This window comes from Sparus aurata, chromosome 11, assembly GCF_900880675.1.
Source record: "Sparus aurata chromosome 11, fSpaAur1.1, whole genome shotgun sequence".
NCBI lineage: Eukaryota > Metazoa > Chordata > Actinopteri > Spariformes > Sparidae > Sparus > Sparus aurata.
Genome location: NC_044197.1, coordinates 28336145 through 28361590, shown reverse-complemented (window position 1 = coordinate 28361590; position 25446 = coordinate 28336145). Strand labels below are relative to the sequence as shown.

Here is a 25446-nt window from a genome sequence, read left to right as displayed (position 1 = left end):
GTGTGTTCAGTACCTGTGCCCTCATACAGATTCTTGTAGAAAGGTTTCAGTGTTTTCTCGTAGCTGATGGCGGTCTGTGTGTAGTTCCTTCGTAGAGTCGTCCATGTTTCCTCTAAACGACTGATCTGCAGAGACATCGACAGAAATCAGCTCTAATCCACGCAGCTACCTCAGTGGACGTCCGCGTAATTTTTCTGTCATCTATCATCTTTTCTGTCATTAAGACTCTTTATTTTGCTGTTTTATAACCTGTCCAATGTGACTCTATTGTAAACTAATTACACGCTGTGGCGCCTCTACTTCGTTAGCCATTTGTGCTTAACTCAGCAAACGTTAACTACGAGCTGAGCCGAGTGGAAAACAGGTCTGTTTTAGCTCCACTTCTGTTACTTTATAATGTTTACAAGGTGCATCATTAGAAGGTAGGTTAGCTCAATTTATGTGAATCATTAACATTAAAACACCCTCTGCTCCTGCCGAGTGGACAGACTGGCAAACCAAACTCCAGAGGCAGGTGCTTTATACAAAGGCTCTTTTTGGATCTGCATCGATCTACAGGCACAATTGGCACACATGTCATTTACTCAGTAACATCATTAACTAACCTGAAATGACGAGTGTGTGTGAGTGTGTGTGTGTGTGTGTGTGTGTGTGTGTGTGTGTGTGTGTGTTACCTGTGGCAGGTCCAGAGCTTTCATCAGGGCTGTGAAAGCGAACAGGTCGCCCACTGTGTCCTTCAGCTCCAACGCCACCAGAATGATGCGGTTCAAGGTGGACGCCCGCTCCTCCACACTGCCCGTGCATCCCAGAATATCCACGGCAACGCCTATCGCCATGGTGTGGTGCCTGGGAGATTGAAGATAGTTGGATTATAAGCACCAGCCAACAGCAGTTTAATGTCTGTGTCTGTTTCTAATCTGATCATTCAGAGGCTGTCTGGTCACAGAACAGAACCGACTCTCTGAATAGGGATTTATTCTGGTTACAGGACCGCCTCCAACCGGACAGTACCATGAATCACCAGGTATGAGTCACCACTGAGGTCATCCTAAATTTTTGTTTCTGTGCAGGATGCTGTATCAGCTGCATCTAAAACTCAGAATGACAGCTATAAAGTGTCTCTCCCTAAATGTCAGACGATTCCTCTGTATGTTAATTGTGAGCTTAAAATGAATTAGCTTTTTACGAGGACTTCCTGGAAATGTGTAACTTCATGACGTACCTCTTCAGTGATGACATTAAAAGTTAAACAGGCAATAGACAACTTGTCATTCTTTAACACTGATTGCATTGTTTTCCCTGGCCATTATCCCCGGGTAACAGTGTAAAAACAGTTAAGACTTCACTGCAAAACAAAAAGAACCCTGCCAATGGAGGAGGTGAGGAAGGCAAAGAGGGAGAGTGACAAACCGAGGTAAAACAAGTGTTTTACTACACTTGATGAGAGCACTCTGGTGTTGTGTCGAAGTCTGTTCCCCTGTTGATGACTGAGAATTGAAAAGTTGTCTATTTCCGTGTGGCAGTGAGATTGTGTGTGTGACACGAACCTTTCCATCAGGTCCAGCCTCAGCTGTCGACCGTGCGGCAGCGTCACCAGCTCCAGACCGGACGACACGCCCATCCGACATTTAAGCTCTGGAGTCACTCCGAGTATCCTAGCAACCTGGAGGAGACAATGTTTACAAGAGGCCGTCAGTTACGTTTAGTTGTTTTATCTTCCTCTCTTATTCTGTCTGCTGTGTGTTTGTGTACCTGGCAGTCGGCCATCAGCAGATGTCGGGCTATGCTGTGGTGATTGTGGCTGAGCAGCAGCTCCTTCGATCTCTTCAGCACCACCATCTCCAGCGGTTTGTTTTCCGGTGGCAGAAGTCGCGATCCGAACTCTGCCGGCCGGAAAGCCGACTCCGTCTCTACGACTGGCCGCTGGAAACTGCTCTTCTCTTTCTCCCGCCACTTGTCTTCCTCCTCCTCCTCTTCCTCGCTGGTGTTCTCTAACGCGGCGATGGCGTGATGGTAGGAGCTTCTGTCCAGTCCCTTCCTCGCTCCTGCCTCTTTCACTTCCCCCACCCCATCCCCCTCTCTCCTCAGTCTCTCCACGTAGCTGCAGAGCGTAGGCTGAAATTGGAGGATGTCATCGGGGAGGGAGCTCGGTGAATCTGATTCCTCCCACTCCAGCGGGCTGCAGGACCTCAGGTCTGGGGCGCTCGGCTGCAGGCGTTCAGTCCGTCCTGTTGCCTCTGAATCCAAACACGGAACCAGTTCAGCCGGTGAAACTACAGAGCTGGAGGAGCTGAAAGAGTCTGCGGAGAGGAGCTGATGCTGGAACTTCAGGGGTTTGACTGGAGGTACTGGAGGGCCTGTGGTGGCTGAGGAACAAAAACACATCACAGTCTTATAGTTACATACTTCTAATGGTTTTAATACTTTTATTTATTGGAGGGAGTGCCTTCACAGATATAACTGCAAATGTGCTCCTAACAGTCCATATAACAACAACAACAACAACAACATTGTAATTATAAATAGAATATGAGCACAAATCTAGTCAAAATTCTGAATTACCAATGATACAATCTAACTAAGTATAATTTATTACTGTAATGAAGTACAATTTGGAGCTTTACCTGAGTATATTCTGCTACTTTATATTTCTACTTTTGGGCTGAGTGATACAGCCTTTGAATAGTATAATTTCTTTATATCAATATTTTGAAATCTGCTCAAAAGCATCTACTTCATAGTTGCTGGGACGAGTGGGGTAATGATTTATTGATGTATAAAATGCTTCCGGTAAAGTTTTCCGTGACATTATAAGTGCCCAGTAAAGAAAAACAGTAGAGTGCACCTCCAGGTACATTTTACAATTCCTGCTACTTTAAATAACATTCCGTGTGAATTCGTATGATGGAAGACGGTTACCTTCACTGCTCCATGTAGAACCAGGAGATTCCACACATGTGGAGTCTAGCGGGGTCGCGGTGAGCCTGGGGGAGGTGGAGGACGAGTCTGTGAGGCTGGAGGAGCTGGAGGGGAGGACCAGTGGCTGAAGGCAGGGGGAGCGAGGCAGTCGGGCCAGCGGCACCTTGCTGGGTTTGGGAGGCGGTTTAGGACACAGCTGGCTGTCAGAGCCCCGGATGGCCTGGCCTGAAAACACATGAACAAAACATGTCATGAGACACACCTACGTACACTTTCCAAAGAACTTGTTGCCGAACGCCTTAACCAAGCATCTATGGTAAAATGTGTATTATTGGCAGAGACATTATGACAGCTAAAGCATTTTGAACAGGAAGTCTGTTACACCAGAGATGGTGGTTGTATGGCACATATCCTGCCCTTCCTCCCAAAAGCCAATCCTGTGCTTTATCACAGCCGAAGTTAAGGCTCTCCTCCCCATTCACTCAGACAGAGGCCTGGTCTTGTTAACCTGAAATAACTGCTGGGAGGAGTTCCAAAAAAGCCCTCACACGCGGCCGACAGTCGACACGGGACAGTCCTTCTCACAGGATTTTTGGCTAACTATGCATGTAGAATTGCTAGCAGCTCGTCGGTGAGAGAATCACTCTGATTGGCTGTTCAGGTCATTGGATCAGTGCAGAAAAGAGAACGGGAGAAAAAACGGGAAAGCTTCCCTGAGTCTGTAGTAAGCTGTAGTATCAGTGATTTTTCACACATTTCCCGGTGGATTCTGCTTATTTTCTCCTTTGCCTCTTCACAAGTGCCATTTGCAACTTTCTATGAGACATTGATTTGAAGCGGCCATGTTTATAAGAGTGGTGTCAAAAATGCTGCTTAATCATGACAACGGTTTGTGATTCCGCAAAAAGTTATTTTTACTAGGAAAAAGGAAGTATCTTTACTACAATATTATGTAACTTTTCAGAGAAATGGTTAAAAAATTCTATATTGTAGCCCCTATTTCTATATTATGTAGTTTAGAGAATATTAAAATCCAAGAGAGAAAAAGATTAAATTACAAAGTCTAATTTGCACAAACCTCAGACAGTTAAAGGCCTACTGGTCTACTGACCTGCCAGAAGCTCTGCGGATCTCCGTGGGACAGAGGGACTCAGCGCCGGCTCACTGCCCGTCCGAAACACTGGAGACTTCGGGTTAGGGCTCGGGAGCAGAGGGTCGGGAGGCTGCTGGGGCTGAGGTCTGGATCCTGAGGAGATGACAGTAGATAACAGAAAAATAAGTGGACAAGTAAAGGTTACAAAAAGAAGGGAAAAAAAAGGCGTCCATGGTTTCTTTTTTGGTTTAATAAAAAAAAATTTAAAAAGAAGAGGCTTCAGTGTTCTTCAAACAGCGAAGCCTTATATATAGCAGTTCAAAATCATTACCCGCTGACTGCATGAGTGATATACGATGAATCACACAAAGTGATACACACCTTAGAACAAATCAAGTTGTGTGAGGAACACCTGGCCAACCAGTGCATAATATGGGATGAGATTTATGGATAGTTGTAAAAATGAGCGTTTGCTTCATTAGAAGGGTTTCAGGAGATGTTCCAAGAATCTCACATTCACTGACCGAGAGGCAGGTAGCTTTCTGATTGGTGCGCCTTCAGCGGGCGTCGTCTCTCTTGGACCTGATTGAGACTCGCTGGCTGGCTGCCGCAGCGATCCTTCATCCTATGTAAAAAGAGAGTTCGAAAACTTAATATCGATAATATATCTAAGACACAAAAATGCATAAATAAGAAAAAGAATCAAACCTGTTACAACTAGTTATCAAAATGTTAAGACTGAAAGACTAAAACGTACCAGGTGCCCTCTGCAGACCAGGACATCAACACTGCTTTTCTTAGTTTTAATTCTCCTTTATCTTACAAAGCCCTTTCTCCTTCCCTCTTTTCTTCTCTGTCTCTTTGTTCTGTTCTACTCTGGACCACATACTTGTCCTTCCTCACTCCCGTTCTGTCCTTTTACTCAGACAGATATGGGCTCGATACATTATGCTCCATGTGCAGCATGAAATTACACACGTCTGTTCTTGAAGCAGAAAAGTCATACACCATGTCTTTATTTATAGAGACCTTATGGAATATATCTGTATATACTGTACAGCCTACTGCCTGGATAATGTATGTTAACAGCTCGAGGCTACGTGTTAAAAGCTTAAAAGCAGGAAGGGATTAAAAGGTGATTTAAGTCTTTCAGAGTGCGAGAGAAACAGAAACAAAGAGAGAGGCTGACCGAGTAAAGGTGAGTCGTCATTATTTTAATTACAGCAGACAGCTTGTTATTTGGTCTGTGGCCCACTACCCACTTTCAGTAATAGGCTTGTGTCGCTTGGAGCTAAAAAAATACAACAGGTCTTTGTCAAATCTAACAAATTACACTTACTCAATATGTGATTGTCTAGAAACAACAAACGCACACATTACTCCAGCCACTGAGGTATTCTGCGTCATTCAGTGTGTCTGTGTGGGTTTCTTGTTGTGTACCAACCTGAGCTGGCTGCCTCGGCCCACGCCGTTGTCCCGGCACTGTGTGCTGTCATGCGCGCCGCGTGTGTTGTCATGCGTGTGTCCGTTGGTAATGTTGAGGCTGAGGCGCTTCTGACTGCGCCTCTCCTGCGCCATCAGCCGATCTCGATGATTGTTGGACAGCCCGTACTTCTCTTCCAAGCAGCGTAGTGGCAGCGCCCTGTTAATTGGCTGGAAGATGATGGCTCCGACCACCTTAGAGGCACAGGCAGAAAAAGAAATTAAACAAACCATAATAAAGTATCACCTGGGGGCCTGTGATGGTGTGAATCTGCCACGTCTGAAAAGTAAAAAATCCACCGCAAATTACCTAAGACATTTCCCCAAATACAGAGGTTGTGTAATCAGGTCCCCTGTGAATCAGCATCTCATCCTTTTTCAACATCTGTTTTCTGTTGTCAGACAACTGATCAAGTAAGAAATTTGATCGCAGCTAATTCTATGTTAACAGCAGTCAACAGCTGTTCTATGAGACCGACCATATTAATGTTTACAATCAGTGATAGGGAAGGTTAGAAGCATTATCATCATATCATATCATATCCCACATAATCATCTAAGTGAGCTGCAAATGTTTATTGTTGCTTTTAACACATACAGAAAGGGAGCAAAACAACTATAAACTGTATTATTAATGTGGCCGCTGAAGAACAGATGATCCACTTCTACAGCGTTGATGTCAAGCAATGCAATTAGGAATTATTAAACCAACTCAGTAGAAAAAAGGATATAACACTTACAAACTGTGTACTTGCTGAGTAAAGGAACAAATGAACATCAGCTAAGAACACATTTTGGATGATTTTCATAATAGCAAACAAACAAACAAACAAAAAAATAATCTGATTGAACCCACCTGGGAGACAGGTTTTCTGTTGCCGACATAGTATCGGATAAGTGCAGGGACACTGTCAAACCCCTCCCTTTCCAGCCGGTACTCCACTCTGGTGTAGGCTTCATTCAACATCACTACCTGAGGGGGAGTGTATGAAATTAATGTAATAATCAGTTATCAAACTATGGTTCTGATATCGCCACGTTGGTGTTGTTCCTCCAACATTAACATTAATATTCCCCCAGGACCGTCACTGACCAATCACGTTAGTCTAATGTCATAGCCTTGCAACCAGATAAATACACACATGTGAGAAGTTATCCTTTCCAACATGTGGTTAAGTTTGTAAAAGGGGTCTAATTAAACCCAAACTATGATATTGTTACACTGGTACAAGCTGCACTTTTGCACTTATCTTTGACACTGAGTTGACAGAGACACACACACACACACACACACACACACACACACACACACACACACACACACACTGTGTTTCTAAAAGAAAGTGTGATATTTAATGTTTTCTGTTGCTGTTCTTTGCTACTAGCCAATAAGTTGTGTCTTAATAGCATAGTCCTCTTATATTCATTGTAATAAACACAAAAAAAACTTTTTATTTTTTATGTCTATGAATTCATACATGGTCTTACCTTCTTGTTGATTTTAAAGTGCTGTGCTGCATTTCGCCATTGGGAGGTCAGAACATAACATCCTGGACTGGACAGTGAATCACGAATCAGGAAATCCCCGTCACGCTGCACCAAGTTTTCTGCAACCTGGAACAATAGAGAGGATTATATATGGGCACACATACACACACACACACACACACAGGCACACCGTGTTTGTTTATAGTCCAAACATTTAATTAAAAGGAATAATGGTTGGCTGTTATACTGTTACCTTCTTTATGAGCCCAGCGCTGTCTGGTTTGCAGCAGTTACGTAAGACATGAAGATATTTAAAGCCTCAACCTTTTACAGTATTTATCCAGATCATGGGATAGATTCATATATTATGTTTTATCATTTATCCATGTATAATTCGTATGACAAAAAAGGGAGATTTTATAGTTCACACTTTAGGTCAGCGAGTTTGATCCATAGTTGTCATTGGATCTTGATCTGTTGTGTAGTGTCACAAGATTATGTCCAGAAAAATCCAGTAAACAGAACTTAAGGTTAAGTTAAGTTTAGATTTTTTTTAATGTGAAACTACTTTGTCTAAGGTTAAGAATTAACTTCCCAAGATACAATACAGATTTTAATTCATGCAGAGAGAGCTTAATCAGTTGGTCGATTAATTAACTAATTAATAAAGGATTCTCATGAATGACAAATTGTTCTTTTTTTAAAGCAAAACATTTGTTGTGTTTCAGCTTCTAAAATGTGAAAATGTAATGCTTACATGTGGTATTAATCTCAATATATCTGGGATTTGGAAATTTGGTTAGATTAGAGGTCAGACTGATCAGATCCAATATCTGTGGCTGCCGTTACCGACCCACGTCTGACCCACTTCATGTACTGGATAGCGTGCTGATGTCACTGATCCGAGTACAGATCCATATTCCACAGTCTGATTGATTGATGGTCAATCTCTCAGTCAATTTGAATTTCTCTTATTGCTTTTGTATTCATGCATCATCAAATCGACTTACCACCAGTTGCTAAAGCATGCTGAGTTTTTCACAACATTAAATGAGTTGAAAATAGAACTGTTCTCCCACACTTGTTTGTAAGTGAATCCTGCCTTATGTACTGCTCAAATAAATTGCTTTGGAATACATTTAAGCGTTGTGCAATTTCATATATTTCTTAGTTAGTTTTGTCTACTACAGCCTCATATAACCTTACACATGATACAAACAAGATTCAAGAAAAAATAACTTAACAGTAACAGTATTGGTATTGGCAGATGGATCAGGAGTACACCATAAAGTGTATTCTCACTATTATTAAAAAAAGACTAAATGAATAATCGATGATGAAAATGATATTTAGTTGCAGCCCTCCATAACAATATCTAATAGCAAAACTAATAAAATGTTAGTTGTTGTCAAACAGGAATAGATGATCAATATTAAACAAAGCACTCACTGCAGTGAATCAATACACAGTTAAACATAGGGCCATGTGACGCCATGAGGAACAGAATGAATCTGAATGTTGTTTAGAGCTAAAATAATGAAATAAACTAAAAATTTTATTAATTTTGTATGTATCGCTTGTGTTACATGTAATGCCTCTCCTCTCTGCCTTTCTCTCTCTTGCTCTCACACACACAGGTACACGCACTCTCACACAGTGACAAACTTTAATTAAGCAAGTGTTTGCATAGCATATAATAGTAGTTTAGTTTAGCCAAAGGAAGCAGCTTATTAAATATGATTACATCTCAGAGCTGGCGTTTAGAGGGAGAACACAGTCTCTCTCTCTCTCTCTTTCTGTCTCCAACACACACACACACACACACACACACACACATGCACGCACAGAATACAGAAAAAGCTTTTTACACACTGACCTTACATATAACCTCAGCTACGCTGCTGAGGCCACTCTTTAAGCTGTAATCTTTATGTAAGCTTGGTGTGTGCAGTGTGGCAGTCTAATAATAGGTGATCTGGTTCGACAAGTTTTTAACCAGGCTTTTAAAGGGAGGGACTCATGACTCAGATTTGTGTGTGTGTATGTGTGTGTGTGTGTGCGCGCGAGAGAGGGAGACATTTGTGTGCGTTACCTGTCTTGGTATTGCGCCATGGTACCACGCGTGGCTTCTCGGCTCCTCGCAGTCCATCTTCAGCTCTTCCTCCAGCTCTCTGTGAAGTTTCTCTGAAGGACAGTCCAGGATGAACTGATCTCTGGAGAACTGTGATGAAAACGATAGAAAAACAAGAGTTTTATACCATGCCTGACCAACTCCAGTGTCTTCATTTATGACTGCAAACTTCCTACGGACTATGATTTTGAGGAGTTATTGACTGTAGCAGACTCTCCAACCACAAGAGTGACAATAATCATAAAATTTACAACAGTTCCTGATTCCCTTAAACAAACAGGGATGAGGTCAAAGCTCAAAGGCACGGCTATTTCAAATATTATCCTTCCAGAGTGACCACTGTAAATAAAAAGAAATGTAAGGAAAAATGGTGAGTGCATGGAAGAAAAGCTGAGACAGTAACGAGATTGAAAGTACACAATAGCGTTGATGTCATTGCCTGGACATTAATTGACTTTGGTGTGCTTCTTCATGATGTAGCACAGTGGTTTCCAAACTTCTGTTTTCAGAGGTCTAAATAGGCAAAACAATCTAGTATTTTTTTAAGAATTACAACACATTTATAAAGTTATGATGAAAATTACATCTATGAACAAAAAGTACTTTTATTGTAGTGTTTTTGTCAATACCCAGATTTATCTTGCAACCCCCTGCGGTGCCCCAACCCTCAGGTTCTCCTGTCACTGACCACAGAGGAGCAACAACTAAACCAGCACTTTCAGATCTCAGTTACAAAGCTAATGCTAAAGCTACAGTTTATGTAGCATACTCTAATTTGATCACATGTGTACTTTGTTATGATACCTCGCTTTATAAATTCTGTAAATCATGCATTTATTAGAACTGAACTAAACAAGAAGTCACACGATTTTTTGGGACAAAATTAAGATCAGTAAAGTAAGTTTTATTCATGTGGCCTAAAATTAATTAGCTGCCTTGTAGGACTTAAAACATCACACAAAATCTTTCAAGAATTTAATAAAACTAAATTGACTGAAGGTCATTTAAAACACGTAAAGTTACAAAGTGAGGCACTAAGGCTGATGATGGAGAGAAACAGAGTGTTTTGATAGTTTTATCTTATCCAGACGCCTGACATGAAATCATTGATCACTTAGTTTAATCCAAAAAACAGTTTATAAAAAGAAAAAGGTGAAGGACAGACAGATCTGCTCACACCATGACAGGATGCAGAATCAGCATAAGCACCTGCATACCTTTAACACACACACACACACTCACCCTAACACCTAAACACACACACACTTACATGACAGCTGCTGGGTCTCTGCATCGCTCCCTCTTTCTCCATTCCTTAAATACACACTTCATAGCAAACACCCACAAACTTCGGTTTTTCTCGCTTTCAAACATACACAGCTTCTTTTCTCTGACTTCCTCTGAAGCGAGTGCGACATGCTCTCTCTGTCCCCTGTGATTTTCCTCTCCTGGCTTTTCACCTGGTGCCTCCTAATGTGATGTCATCAAACAGACGCCACCCAACTGCCCGGACCTGCCTTCATACACACCCTCACCTGACGTACGCACATGCACACACACACACACACACACACACACACTTATATGACGCAGACACTTCTCTGAACTTCTCTCTGCCTGACGGAAAGTTGACAGGTGAAACTTTTAGCTTAAGTTAGCTGCCAAAATCAGCTGCTCAGTGTAAAAAGATGTTTATAAAAGTGGCTGAGGACAGTGAGTGTTAAAGCTCACTCTCATGATCAACAGGGAAGAGCTCTCTGAAGAACACTTTGATCCATACCTGCATGGTTTGACTGGTTTGACAGACTGAGCTTTCAGTGAGCACCAAGAGTATTGGCATTAACACACATGCACACACACACACACACACACACACCCACACACACACACACACAGGCACACTTATGTGGAATTATTGAGCCATGAATATGTAATTTGAAATATGTCTACAAGCGTCCCCATGAAACTGAAACCTTGTGCATCCTTTCATCTCTATACTGCTTGTTCTCCCTCTCTAAAGTCATTAGAATAGACCCTTGTCCCCCCAGCCTCCATGTCTCCATACATGACAGGAAATCAGCATATCCTCTTACAGCTTATACACAGAAAACAACAGGGCAGAACACAAGAGGCTCTGTGTCATAATGCACAGGCTCTGATTTTGTTTGTTTCTCGTTCGAAACAGAAACACCGACAAGTGCAGACTTGTGTCGTATGACTGTGTGTGTTTTTGTGTCGTGCGTGCATGTGTTCGCGCAGCAGTGGAAAGTACTTGGGGCGGCAGAATTGACCTGTCATTGATTTTGCCGTACAATATCATTGCCATGTAGTGTAGTAGTTCGGCCATATTAAAAATCTGTTTTCTCTACTTTAAACAAACAACTTGATGAATAAAAAGTATCGATTATCTCTGATTCTCTGATAAATGCACTACTTGTAAGTCACTTTGATATCTATACAAGAACACATTACATTAGCGTCTCCCTTCTATTGCTAAATATCACTGCGTCTGGCACACTTTAATATCAATTCTGTATCATTTTAGGTCGAGAAAGGCAAGAGATGAAGGCAGGTGTACTTAAAAATTTAGAAGGGGAAGATTTAGAGGTTGCGTCTCCATTATGAGTTTCGCTTTTTGTTTTGTTTATCTTCATTTCTTTTCATTTTGTGTCACACATCAGTCTAGCTGCAGTACGTTACACACATGAGCGCACTACCTGTGCAGCATGTTTTTCCTGTTGTACCGGCATTACAGAACAAATTAAACTATATAACTGAAAACATAGGAGCTGATGGCTGTATTAACCTCAGTTTATTTGGCTTGTGTTGGAGCTCAAGTAAACTAAAGATGTTGTTTTGCTATCATTAATTTAGCCATGTCTGTGATTACATTCATCACAACAGTCACAATAAAAGGCTTTTATGCAGCCACGCTGCCAACAGGACTGATAAACAGAGCTGCGGAGAACAGGGATGCATAGAAGGAGGGATGAAGAGATATGCAAAAGAAGAGAGGGAATGGATGAGTCCAAGAATGGAAGAGAACAGAGAGAGGGGGAGGACAAAGGGGTGGAGGGGGAGAGATGGAAGCAGAGGACTCGGAGGGAGAAATACGAAGAGATGGAGATGGGTGATGGGAGTGTGTTTTTATAGGCTGGCCTTTAATAAGACCCTGCAACATGATGTCATCGTCAGAGAGCAGCTGCATTTATATGTACAGTACCACTCTGTGAACATGGACCACAGCACAGCAGTAGCAGTACCGAGGACTGCACTGACCTGCCTGACTTTCCAACATCCTTGTTTCCTTTCCTCTCTCTCTTCTCCTCCTCTTCTTTTCTCAGCATTCTCAGATTTAAACAGGTTTTTAGCTTCCTGATTGAGTCATAAAATCAGACACCTTCACAAGAAGGTAGAGCGAAGGTGAAATATCTACCGTGACACTGAGCCGTTGAACCAGTTGTTTATCTGTGATCACTGTGAAGCCAGAAAGACCGTTTCTCTTTGATGCTGACTGACAGAATGATTCAGACTGGATAAAACTCAGGTGTGGAAGTTGAGGTTGTAGGCCTAGTGGACAAGTACAGGGGTATTTTTGTAAACAAATCAAATCTGTCCAAGTTTTTAGCACCACTTGAGAAATAAAAATCTTTAAATCTTTAATCATCTGGTGCAGTAAGTAAGAAATGGCCACTTCTCCAATTCATACTACAAACAACTAGAGGGCAGCACATCCCCCGAGCAACTGCTAACTGTAGCTGCTGTTAGCTAGTTTACACAGTTAGCCATCCAGCTAGCCGTCCAAACTTAGAGTGGTACTTTGAAATAGCTGTTTAGATGTTAATTTCAGTACAGTATAGTATATCCGCAACATAACACATAGACTTCTTTAATAGACTGTCTCACTTCTGCTCTTCAAAGAATCCTGCTATATCTTTATTGGAAAAAATGTGTGTTTTTCTTTTAATAATTGTATTCCAATATCCATTTCTGTCTGTCTCAATGTAGACAAAGTAACATCCATTCAGTTAATGTACAAACTCAAATCTTCTATCTCTAATCTATTTTTTTTTTTTGTGTGTGTACAAAAGCTCAAAACGCAACATTTTAACCTCCACAGCGTAGCATCTGCACTGCATAAGAAACTCCGATAATGTTATAACAGTGCACTCGCCTTTACTGTTCTTGTTTTTTTGTTTCTATCCCAAGTATGAAAAAGCTTGACATATGCCATAAAAAAGCCATCCTTTCCCTCCATTAAAGTGCAGCAGATTTTAAGACCAACATAAAGCAAAGGGCATTGTTCAAATAGATTTCAACATTTTCCCTTGGATTACCTGGATTTTACACCGGAACAAAGAGGGTTTTTTCCCCTTTTAAACTCTTGAAAGGTTTCTGTGTGAGCGGTCGGAGATGACATGTGAGTTCAAAAACAGGTCTTTTGTTGGCAATCCATTCTTAGCTGGTGGTGACCAATCAGATGCAGCAGACAACTCTATAAGCTGCTTGTCCTTTGAGTTTGGTGAAGTGAAGGAAAATAACCTTATAGCATTATAGCTCTGATTCGTCATCATCTCTCAGACAGATGTACACATGCTCCCACTAGCGGACATTATAATCCTCATCTTACCCAAATCCTCCGTAGACTGTATGGATGTGAGAGATGACACCTCTGACCCACAGCTGATGTCCAACATCCATTTAATCTGACAATGTGCTAGATGATAAATAACGAAAGAGCCTCACAGCTGGTAAAAATGATCTAACATAGGTAGAAGCTCGATTTAAATCAAGGTGACAGAAAACCACCGCAGTATTTGTACAGTAAGATGCGTTGTTTTTTTGAGATATTTGTTTATGCTCCAATTGCCCAAATTGAAATTACTTAAATCCACAAAAAATCTGGTAAAGAATTGTCACGTATTTTTCCAGGCTACTGCACACTCTCAGGTTGCACGACAATGTGTCATTGCCCTTACAGTGCAGTGTTACATCACCATGAAATCAAGGTTCGCAGCTTTCAGCTCATTTATTATTATTTTTCACTTTTACTTTAGTTTTACATCAATGTTAGTCTTCATATCTAATTATTTTCAAATTTAAAAGCGTGACCAATACAGAGTGTGACTAATTTGTTGAATTCAGTGGACGAAAGTTTCTTGAAACATCATACTTGTATTGCATAACAAACTTAATAGTTTTCAGTGAGGCTCCTTATTGAAGCTAATACATAGGGCAGGCATCAGCAAAATCAATATTTTCCATTTCTTTGGTTATTTAGTTTGCCAACACGTTAGGTGTTCTGCGTCTGTGCATCTTAAGGTTCTTAGCTGACTATCTAAAGTGATCAAATGCATCTCCCTGGCCTAAGTTTTCTCAAAAAGATTCTCAACTCTGTACTTGAAATGCCTCAAGTACTTTAAATCTTTCTATGATAACAATATAAAATGATAAAGTTGAAACAATATCATGATGTAAAAGGGGTTTGTTGAAGTGAATCTGAAATCTGCAGCTCCCGTCTGCTTTATCAAGCTTTTGAAGTAAGCTTCAACCCATTGTTTACTTGTTCGGCCAACTTTACTATTTTGATTCATTCTCACTGCTCTCAGAGCATCATTTTGGCTGCGGCAGTCAGCTGTTTTCAATTAAAAATCCTCTGCACATATTCAGCAGCAAACAGCAGACAGACATAGTTAGCCACTAGCTGGTGTACTGAAGCATTAAGCAGCAAAAGAGGGAGATTTTTTTACACAACATGAGAGATGATGTTGCTCTGTAAATAAGGAACTACTTGCTGACAAATATAATCTTAAAAGGTTCACAACTTGTTTACAGTACACGGTCATCATGATCATCCTCATCATGGTCATTAAAATACCAACAGTTTGGTCTGCTGTTTATCTGAGATTTCCTCTTATCTCCATCTGTCTCCTCCTTTCAATTTCTGTCCCCCCTCTTCTTGTGCCACTTGGTGTTGCCTGCCGTCTCGACCTCTGTGTTGTGTGCATCCCTCCGGCTGTCAAATCAACTCATATCAAGTTTTGAAACGTTGAAACATGAATGCAAACTGTCAGTGTAGCAGCCACAGAAAATACACCAAAGACAAAGGTACTCTGGGATGCTGCATAAACATTCAGCAGAAACTTTTTATTATATCCACCTTGAGATACTTAGTTTAATACTGAGGCAATTCTATGACATGTTTCTGTTCATAGACACTATCTGAGGGCAGGGCTCAGAGTTTCTGTCTCTTACATTTAATTCCATGGACAGCTGAGGAAAGCTGATACTGTAAAAAGCTAATAACTTTCGAAACTCTCCTGTTTTTCTCATTTTTCTTTCTTGATCTCGTTATCTTGGCTCCATGATCACAAGGTCCCACCTTTCCTGTTTACCCACAACTAAACAGATGCCTCTTCCTGTGTTTAGACCAGGAGGCATCTGACTGGTCAGTCTGGGACATCTACAGAGGGTTCATCATTAGTGCCATCTCTGAGATACTGCTGTACAGTGGGTATATATATGTGTGTCTGTTTCTCCACAAAATCGAGAATTTGATGTTATATTTAGTGTTTTTTGGGACTTGTTGACTGTTTTTACATTTTCTACATTTTTTGAATTTAAACACTTGAAAGGCAGGTGTGCGGCCAGTAGGATGTTGATATAAATTTCCTGACATGTGGAAGACCACTGATGGAGAAGCACACACTTTTCCAAATATATGAATCCCAAAACAGTCCTTGACCTTGCCTTAACAGCTGTGCAGGAAACAAATTTAACCGAAACTATCCATTCAAATAATTTTTCTGAATAAACCTGAGGTTGGAACGAGCCACACAGTTACAAAACCATGCCCCATTTTATACTTAGAAGGCATTGTTGTTCATAAGCTTTAGACTTGGCTGTCTTTCTTAATTCAGTTATGTCACAGTCAAATATTTTGCATGCACATGATTAATTAGGAGCTAATCTCAAACTGTGATGGCATGAAAGTAAACTGAGGCACAATGTTTTAAAACACTACAAATGTCGCTCCAAATGGGAACTATCTGTAAAAGAAGTGCTGAGCAGGAGGACTTGCCAATAGTAAAACAAACTGAGTGCTACCCGCCATGAGCACTCAGTGACGCTCACAGCACCTGCTAACGTTAGCAGCAAATGGCATAACAGTAAGGAGATAAGACTCAACAACAGTCATAATGACATTACTTGGGGAGTGTCAGAAACCCCAATCTCTGGGGCGCCGTTTAGCTCTACCGTTGGTAGAGCAGGCGTCCCATGTACAGAGGCTTTGTCCTAGCTGGAGCGGACCCGGGATCGACTCCCGGCCTTGGAACCATTTGCTGGGTGTCACCCCCCCTCTCTCTAACCCTGTTTCCTGTGACCTTCTTCAGCTGTACTATCAATAAAGGCCAAAAAAAAAAAAAATACTTATAAAAAAAAAGAAACCCCAATCTACTTTGTTAGGTAGTGAGTAAACGATATGACCAAGAGCATGCAGACATCCCAAGTTCTCCCACATTTTTTAAAATTTTGGTGTGGACAGGCTTGTCTCGACTGACCTTAATCCCATCCAACACCTTTGGGGTGAACTGGAATGCCAACTGCGAGCCAAATCTAATAGCGTGGCTGACCTCATTAATGCGCTCGTGAATGGGAGCAAATCCCTTCAGCACAGGTTCAAAATCTGGTGGAAAGCCTTCACAGAAGAGTGGAGGCTGCTGTAGCTGCACATTACCACTTATGATTTTTGATTTACATTTTTAACAAGCACATATAGGTGTTCAGATGTTCATGGTCAACCTACTTTATGTCATTAACAAGGCTAAATCAGATCTGGTTGTTTCTGGACTTGGAGCAACTACTGAGCCTGGGAGATGAAGTTTGCTGGAGCTTTAAGTTTTAAGAGATTTATTTGAGATGTTGCACCAAACAAAATTATGAAAAAAATAAAATAAATTGGAAAGGGTTAACTCACAAAAGCTGTACTGAAGGAAAGTTGGCCGGTGGGTTTTTGACTTAAAGTGCTTGATAACTAAAGCTAAAAGCTAAAAGCTAAAACACCCCCATGCTCTCAGTAAATTCACTTTAATCATACAAAAGAGAGAAAGAAGCTTATATTGCAACAAAAGACAGTACAATTTATTTACAGATATTTCCCACTGGGAACATACGTAATCTGCATGTATACATTTAATGTGCTGCTAAGCTTTGAATCAAAATGGCATACCGAACATACACGTTCTTAAATCTCCTATTTTCTGTCTGTTATACTATGGTTAGATTTTTAAACCAGGTCAACAGAGTCTTTCATGACAGAGAATATAAGTTAGTTGTGAGACACAAAAACAAGAAGCTGGCTCTCTTTGGTTAGATGGCATCCTCCCAAACAGACAGATGGAGGAGAAAAGGGAAAAGAGAATGGAATAAAACCCCGGGCTCTTTGGAATCAAAAGCACAGACATGGGGAAGACACAGATAGAGAGATAAAGAGATGAAGGATGGTGGAGAGGCAGCGCTAGAGGGAAGCAATTGTTGAGAGCAATTGTAGAGCAGGAGAGGATGATAGGCAAGCAGCACGGCTGATACACTGATAACACATGCAGATGACAAGATCAAGTCCCATCAGACACCCATAATAACAGACCGACACTCTCCGTAAAAGAACCAACACCACACCCATACTTGCTGATTGTCGCAGTGACAGTGGGAATTTGAGGACTTTGGTGGTTTATGCGAATTGTATAAGGAAGAGAAAGTTTGCACAAATTCATCGTTTTGAAAATGCTCATACACACACGTTTGTTTAGTTGTCTTGGAACTAGATGTTCAAATTTCAATTTTTCTGAGCACTTTAATTGCAATCCAATTCATAATGTTCATTAAAGTGAATGACAGTTGAACACCAACAGCTCCATGTCTGTGCGGATGAAGATTATGTGATATGATTGAAAGCTCCAGAACAGCTACTTGCTGGGTCTTGATGTGCTGCTAGGAGGTAAATCCTCAGTTTTGTTTTGTTATCTTGGTGGGTCAGTCAAAGGCCAAAGCTTTTCTTGCCACGATGATAGTCCTCAATTTTATTCCAATTTGTTTGGCAATCAGGTTGTATTCTGACATTATTTTAGTCTAATTGGTGGATTTTTACATTTAAGTTCTGATGTAGTTACCTTTATTCATGTCTTTGAATGGGAATTCAAATTAGGAGTGTTACGATCCCATTCTCAATCGAAATCCATCGAAATGAGCTTTCAGTTTCGGTTGTCAAAATCATGTAGAATTGGAGACGCACTTTGTAATAAAGAAATACATACCACCCCAAATATGACACAGCTAACTTACCATTAGCCTGCAGCTGCACTACCACACAGTTGCTCTGTGTGTACAAAGACAATCAACCAAATATTACTGGAGGTAAATCCGATAGAGTCAGGGATGTTGGTTTATTTTCTTTTTCAGACATCCTTCATTGATTTGTTTGCAAAGAGGGTTTGCCTGGGACAGATTTGAGCAAAACAAAGTTTGTAACAAACTGAATTTAGATCTTTTGTTATTTATTGTTGAATCACTGAAGGGTGGCATTTTTGTTGAACTCTATTTGAACTTGCCAAACCTAAACGGCAAAAAAAAAAACACCAGGATAAAACCAAACTGTTATTGTAAAAAATAGAAAATAAAAAATTAATTAAAAAATGTAAATGGCATTCAAATCCAGATGTGGTAGTCTAACACTGCCATAGCCCTTCAGTGAAAAAAAAAAAGTTTAAATCTAAAATCAAACTGAATTGTGAACTTAGAAGCGAAAGTCAAACCAAAGTGTGAATTTAGTCAACACCCCTCTGAAATTATAAAACACATCCACACTGGCAATGTCATATCTACATATGTACTCTAGACTGCCTGACCCATGAGTGTGATAACAGTGTCTTTTCCTGCTTGTAAGTTTATTAGCAGATCGCAAACTTTAACCTACTGTATCAGAATAAGCAGATGCTGCACGTTTTAAGTCAATGATAGAAAAAATTCCTATTACCCACTATCTATTAATTGTGCATCCCAAATATTTAACTTTGAATGATGATAGCAACGGTTACACTGAAAGCTAACAGGCATAGATTTGATCACCTAAATCAGACCCCATCAACATACTGCATGCATTTACATCTTGCATAAACATGTGTTTTGCGTTATCCAGGTGCAGTCTACGTCTTAACAGCAGATGTAAATGTGGTCCAGGAGGCTCAAAACTGATCACCCCCTGGCTGATCCTGAGGGACAAACCACGTCACCTCAGCCTGCTGCACCGCCGCTTGCTCCATCCAATCAAGTTAATAGCATTCATACATTTCACTGACGTCATAAAGAAGACAAACTATCACAAGTTGGTGATTTATCACCCTCATGAGGATTATCACCCTTGTCCTGGTACCTCTCCGTCTGTCTCACCCTTGCCTTCACACACTGCCTTGTCTGTCTGCCACAACTAGTTATGGATGAACCCAGCTATATATCTCACATTCACACACAGTCACACAGTCGGTCATTTATGAGAGCGTCTGGTCTGAGTAATAAAAGCCCAGTGTTCAGCCACAGAAAGAGTGAGGGAAAGAGGAGGACTATTCAGTGTGATTAGATTTTGCTCAGACTGGAAGTGTTGCCATGCACTTTTTAGATTGTTTTCAACTGTGAAGCAAGGGGTTATTTCTTTTTAATAATGCGTTTAAATAATGTCTCTCTGTGGACAACAGCCAAGAGGAGCACTTAAAAGTACACAAATCTCCAAAGGGTTGAACAAAAAGTGTAAAACTCTAAAAACACTCAATAAAATATGGTGAAGCAGAAAAAAGGAACAACAACATACATAATAAAAAGCTGCAGCAAACAAGATTCAAACAAGCACAAACAATGACACTGTCCGTCAATACTTGCGACATCCTCACACACACTCTCCCCTTTCTCACCTTTGCAGTGATGACAGAGTTCTTGTGGTAGAAGCAACACAGAGCTGCTGTCAGGGTCTTGAGGTTGCATCGCTCCGACATGCTTGTTAACTTTACCCAACTGGGTGACCGACTGCCTCTTCCAAGACTTTTCTTCAGCTGTAAATACCGTCTCCAATCACCTCGACTATACACCAACTGGACTGGCTTTAAAAACTGACAAATCAATTAACGATTCCCATTTGCCTCTTCTGAGAAAAACTTCCATCACAGAGTTAGAAAAACTAAAGTGGACAGAACAATCTGCAGCGTAGTCAGATATGGTGTGAATGAACTAGAATACATCAGAATCTGCAGCCTGTGACGTCAGGTCCTTACATTCCCATCAGGATGACTACTAGATCTATTACTCTGTCATCTCTGTCTCTCTCCTCCACAGTCTCCTGCAGAGTGAACCCTCCACTGCTCGCTCAGCTGTGCGTGGTCCTTTCTCATACTGTTTCCCCCCTTTTGCCCCGCCCCAAGCTCCATATATGGATTAAAGACAGACTCATGTGATTTGATGTGAGCCAATGATGTGTGGACTGACAGGGAGTGGCCCAGAGGCAAAATCGCTCTCTTGTCCTGGCTGAAAACACATGGATGATGGATGGAAGAATATATACACTACATAGACACATAGATGATGGTACATATTTTGCATCAACATATATGATGTATATTGTATATTATCTCACATACACTAAATATCCCTTCATGTTACTTTTACTTTGATTTCGTTAACAACAAAATGTCTGAAAAAAGTTAAAACCGCCGAACACTGATAAATTCTATTTGTTTGTTTTGCCCAACCAACAGTCGAGAACCAAAATATATTCTTTCAACTATCCTGAAAACTACGAAAACCAGCTTCTAGTCCAGTGAATTTCAGGTGTTTTAAGTTAAACAATGATTATTAATCAATGGCCAAATTATGTCTTGTCCTGACTAGCTGTATCAATTCTCCAAATGCATGATTAGATTTGACTTTCTATCATCAGGTCACGGTTCGATTTAATTTTGATTTTTATATTAAGAAATTAGGTATTTTAAGCAACAGCTTGATTTATCAACGTGGCTTTATACAGGTTAGGATTTGGAAAGTTCAAAGAAAATGCACCAAAAAAGTAGTGTACAATTATATAAATTCCATTTGCAAGGGCTGTTGTTTAACAATTAAGACGACAAATAGTCTTTTGTTTTCATTGTTTATTTCATTGACTGAGGGACTTATAACAGCGAAAATAATATTCTGTACAGTTCTGTAGGAGGTGGTGTTTTTTTTCACTGCTCTCCCAGAACTACTTAGTAGTTCATTACAAAACAAACTAAAAACAGCAAATACATCACTTCCGGTGCTGGCAAGAATTTTTGTCTGGAAATAGCTTCCAGACACTGACAACAACCATGTAGAAACATTTAATGGCAGGGGGCCGTAGCTTCAGTCACTGTTGTGTACTGAATAGAATCTATAATACTGCTGCATGAGTGTCTAGACAAGTGAGGAGTGCACTAGGTGTGTGTGTGTGTGTGTGTGTGTGTGTGTGTCCTGCAGAGTGACGCTGATAAATAGCTGGCCGTTGTGTTACTTAATGACCGCTGAGCAATTACACCCACACACAAGTTAAGTGCCACAACTTTCCCACCAATTCAGACACACACACACACACACACACACACACACACACACACACACACACACACACACACACACAGTGGACACAGACCATATAGAAGTGTGACTATACAAACACAGAAAGGGACAGAAAACAAGCATGTACCTATATACAGTACAGACACAGTCATGAATACACATGAAAAGCTACATACATCAACAAAGACATAAGCAGCGATCAGTTAAAGGAATATTCTGCCGCAGGAAATGTAGCCACTAATTACAGTGTGAACTCTCGGAGGATCCACGAAGGAAATACATGCGGAACGTTCCCTGGGGCACCACACAGCGGCACACACACTCACACACACACTGCTGCCAACCACAGCAGCCCCAAATCACCAGCTAGGCTAAATGTCCACCTTAAAATACACACATCCGTCGCTTGAGGAATGCTTTGGAAAAACAACGAGGGACAGAAATCATCGTGCTGACGTTCTGTGTTTTCTATTTCTATCTAATTGTTGTTTCTGTCAAATGGAATAAGGAGAGTGAAGCTGTTTCAGCAACTCTAGCAAGTTATGAGACAAAAACAGGGGGATTAAAAATGTTGTTATGTAAAATGGTAAAACTGATTTAAATAGGGCTGGGCAATAAATCAACATTATATTGTGATTGTGATATGAGACTATATAGTGTCTTAAATTTTGAATATTGTTATATTATGATTTGACATAAGTGTTGTCTTTTCCTGGTTTTGAAGGGGTTGCATTCAAATACAGTACTGTTATTTTCTGAGCTTACCAGACAGTTCTACTACCCTAACCCGCATTACTGGTGATTATATATCAAAATTCTCATTGTGTTAACTTTTGGTGAAAGCGTCAATAGTCATCCCTACAATACTATCACAATATTAACACAGAGCAGTTGGTCAAAAATATCTTGATTTTTTTCTCACCCATTCTTATCATTTTGAAATGCTGTTCAGGCGATTTCAAAATATTTTCACATGTTTTATTGTGATATAGCCAAGAATCTAATTAAATCACAACATTGTCATTACAAAAATATCAGCTATAGCTATTTTAAGTTTGATGTTTGTGCTCAACAAACAATGCTACAGAATTATAAGACTTTAAAAGACAGAGGATCACCAAAATCCTCAGGGTTCATCCTCTGGAGACCACTGGTTCCACATTTAAAAACAGCATTATTGATATTAAAGTGATGGAATGACTGATGGACATAGTAGCAACGTATGAAAATCAATGTTTTCTCTATTTTTCAAAACACAGTTAAAAGAATAATAATATGAGAAGTCTTTGCACTGACATGTTTTCTTCCAGTCCTCATGCTTTCCTATCAAACTCAAGTAAACATTCTACATGTAGGAGCTTGAAATACATCATTGGATTTCCCAACACTGGCTGGAAGTTTGGTTGACAGGAATGGAATTTTTATTGATAATCAATAGTATGAAATCAGCCACAGTCTTGGCATCAGTCTCCTTCTGTACCTAAAAGAAAATGTCAGTGACAATACTGTTCACATTCCTGGATGAGTCTGGATGTGTGTTTGTGCTTTTGATGGGTCAACGATCAAACTGTGTTCTTAGCGACCGCCATATTGACTTGTGCAACGTGACGCCTATGCTGTGTGAGCCCCATAAAGCATCAATAAAAATATGTGCAGTCAGTGGGTACAATACATTTCATGTGGCTCCAAAGAGAAAGCAAATCCCCAAGTTCAGTGATTTCAGCCTAAAAGTCAGCTAAAAGTGTACAGCAAATACAAAAACCTTTCATGACAGGTAAGATGAACCTATGAATGAAAAAAAAAAAAAAAAACATTTTCACGCGTGATTTTTTTTTTTCATGATTATTTTTTTGGAGTCAAGTGAAAGAAAAAGTTTTTCACATACGTTTTCGTGTGTGTGAAAACCATTGGAAAATACTTTTTTGTTTGTTTGTTTGTTTCTGTTATACTCATTTGGACCACAAGAGGTTAAAGCTCGACATGTTATTAATTCTTCCATTCGCGTTGTCCTTTAGCAGTGCGAGCAAAGTGAAAGTCCAGGCATCCATCACCGTCATGCACGAGTGCCAGTGCAGTATTTCTATATTTACAGCGATCACACTGACATGATGAAATGAATAAGAACATGGAGTGTAACGATTCTGTGAGAGCTGTCAGTGACTTTATTCCAGGCTTTGATAAATCATACAATCCTTATGTGCATGTGGTGAGGATGTTCCAGATGAGCTGACTGGAGAGTGGATCAGTTAGTTATCAAACAGTCCGGCCCTCTTCGCTGCAGTGAGGGAATGTGATGATGACACAGCACTGATTGAGGAAATGCTGATTTAAGATTTGAGTTGGCTGATATTTTTACAGCTGAAAGGTGTTTATGGAATAATTACTACATCTCATTGCAATCTCATTACAGAAGTGCAAGTACGTGACTAACGCTACTGGTTTGAATGTTTCTGACAATGTGGATCTATAATTAACATTTAATTTGAAGTGAAAATAATCATTATGGCATCATTATGTGTAAAATAATGTTTAATTTCTACAATGTGTACTGTGTGTAGCTAGTTTCCCCAGTCTCCACAATGTTTGTATGTAGCCTCTTATGGTCAAAATGAATAAATACAAACACAATTAGCCTTATTTCTCTTGAAAAAAAATTTTCACTGGGTTTCACACAGAAAAAAAATGTGTTGTGAAAAGATGTTTTTGACACTGTTTCACATATCTTCTTTTAGAAGAATTAGAAAATGGAGCACCAGGAAATAACACAATCTCACTTGCCCCTCAGGGCTTCTGTATAAACTCAAAGAGGCTCTGAGGAACTTCTGCATTGTGCCAGAAGCTGGTCGTTAATTTATGTTAGCAGACTCCATTTCTAAACTAACGTTAGCTACTATGGCTCTCTTAGTGGAGCGGAAAGCAGCACTGAGATGAAGCACTTGAGAATGTGCACTAAGTCATATCCTTTGCACTGTCTCAAAAAAACCTTCACAAAGACATTCACAGTCCAGCAATATTAAACAACTTAAACAAATCATCCACAGGCTTGTATAGACAACCAAGAGAGAAGGGGAAGGTCTAACTGTTTCATGTCACGTTACAGTCTGCTCACAAATGAGCAAGAAAAAAGTGAGTTACACATGTAAAGTGCCGCAAATTGTTACATAGAGTCCCTTTATATATATATGTATACATTATTTCAAATTTAGTTTTTGTTTTGATAAACATAAACGTGTAAACCTACATTGTAGATATTATTCTTATGAAAATGTCTAGAAACATAATACTGCTCCTGAACTGTGGGAGGCAATCGTCACCAAACCAAAAGAGACAAATCAAGATGTATTAAAAGCATGTCAACACTCCTATTGCTTGTTAATAACGAGACACGTGAGTAACATGGTGAACACTATGATCTATAGAGTCTGACCCAGATTTAAATACTGGTCATCATCCACAGTGACCCTTTTCTCTGTTCTAAACAGGGCAGTATATACACAAACAAGGAAAGTGGCTGTCTGTGGACAGTGTGCTAAGCACTGATTTGAAATTGTGGACACTTCTATTTTGCCCAAACACAAGTGTGCACTGGGATGACCGAAGACTCATCAGATTATCATTGTTCATCTACTGTAGCTGCTGTTGGGTCGCTGGCCAGCTGTCTGCTCTGCATGTAGGCTAACAAACTGAATGATTGATTGGT

General features: G+C 40.3%; 1 protein-coding gene across 5 annotated transcripts in view; it reads right to left on the bottom strand.

The window, feature by feature from the left end:
* The window catches only part of bcar3 (BCAR3 adaptor protein, NSP family member), an 81472-nt gene that overhangs the window by 2974 nt on the left and 53052 nt on the right, over positions 1–25446 (bottom strand). For 4 of the 5 annotated variants that reach the window (XM_030433704.1, XM_030433705.1, XM_030433706.1 and 1 more), the window contains 11 exons: positions 9075–9203; positions 6983–7108; positions 6351–6467; positions 5457–5689; positions 4537–4637; positions 4031–4165; positions 2920–3144; positions 1753–2366; positions 1548–1663; positions 675–846; positions 14–125 (listed from right to left, as the gene is read on the bottom strand). In XM_030433704.1, coding sequence (XP_030289564.1) covers positions 14–125; positions 675–846; positions 1548–1663; positions 1753–2366; positions 2920–3144; positions 4031–4165; positions 4537–4637; positions 5457–5689; positions 6351–6467; positions 6983–7108; positions 9075–9203 — 2080 coding nt within the window. Of the gene's footprint in view, positions 1–13; positions 126–674; positions 847–1547; positions 1664–1752; positions 2367–2919; positions 3145–4030; positions 4166–4536; positions 4638–5456; positions 5690–6350; positions 6468–6982; positions 7109–9074; positions 9204–20074; positions 20517–25446 lie in introns of those variants that run through there. The other variant, XM_030433709.1, reaches the window with a different exon arrangement.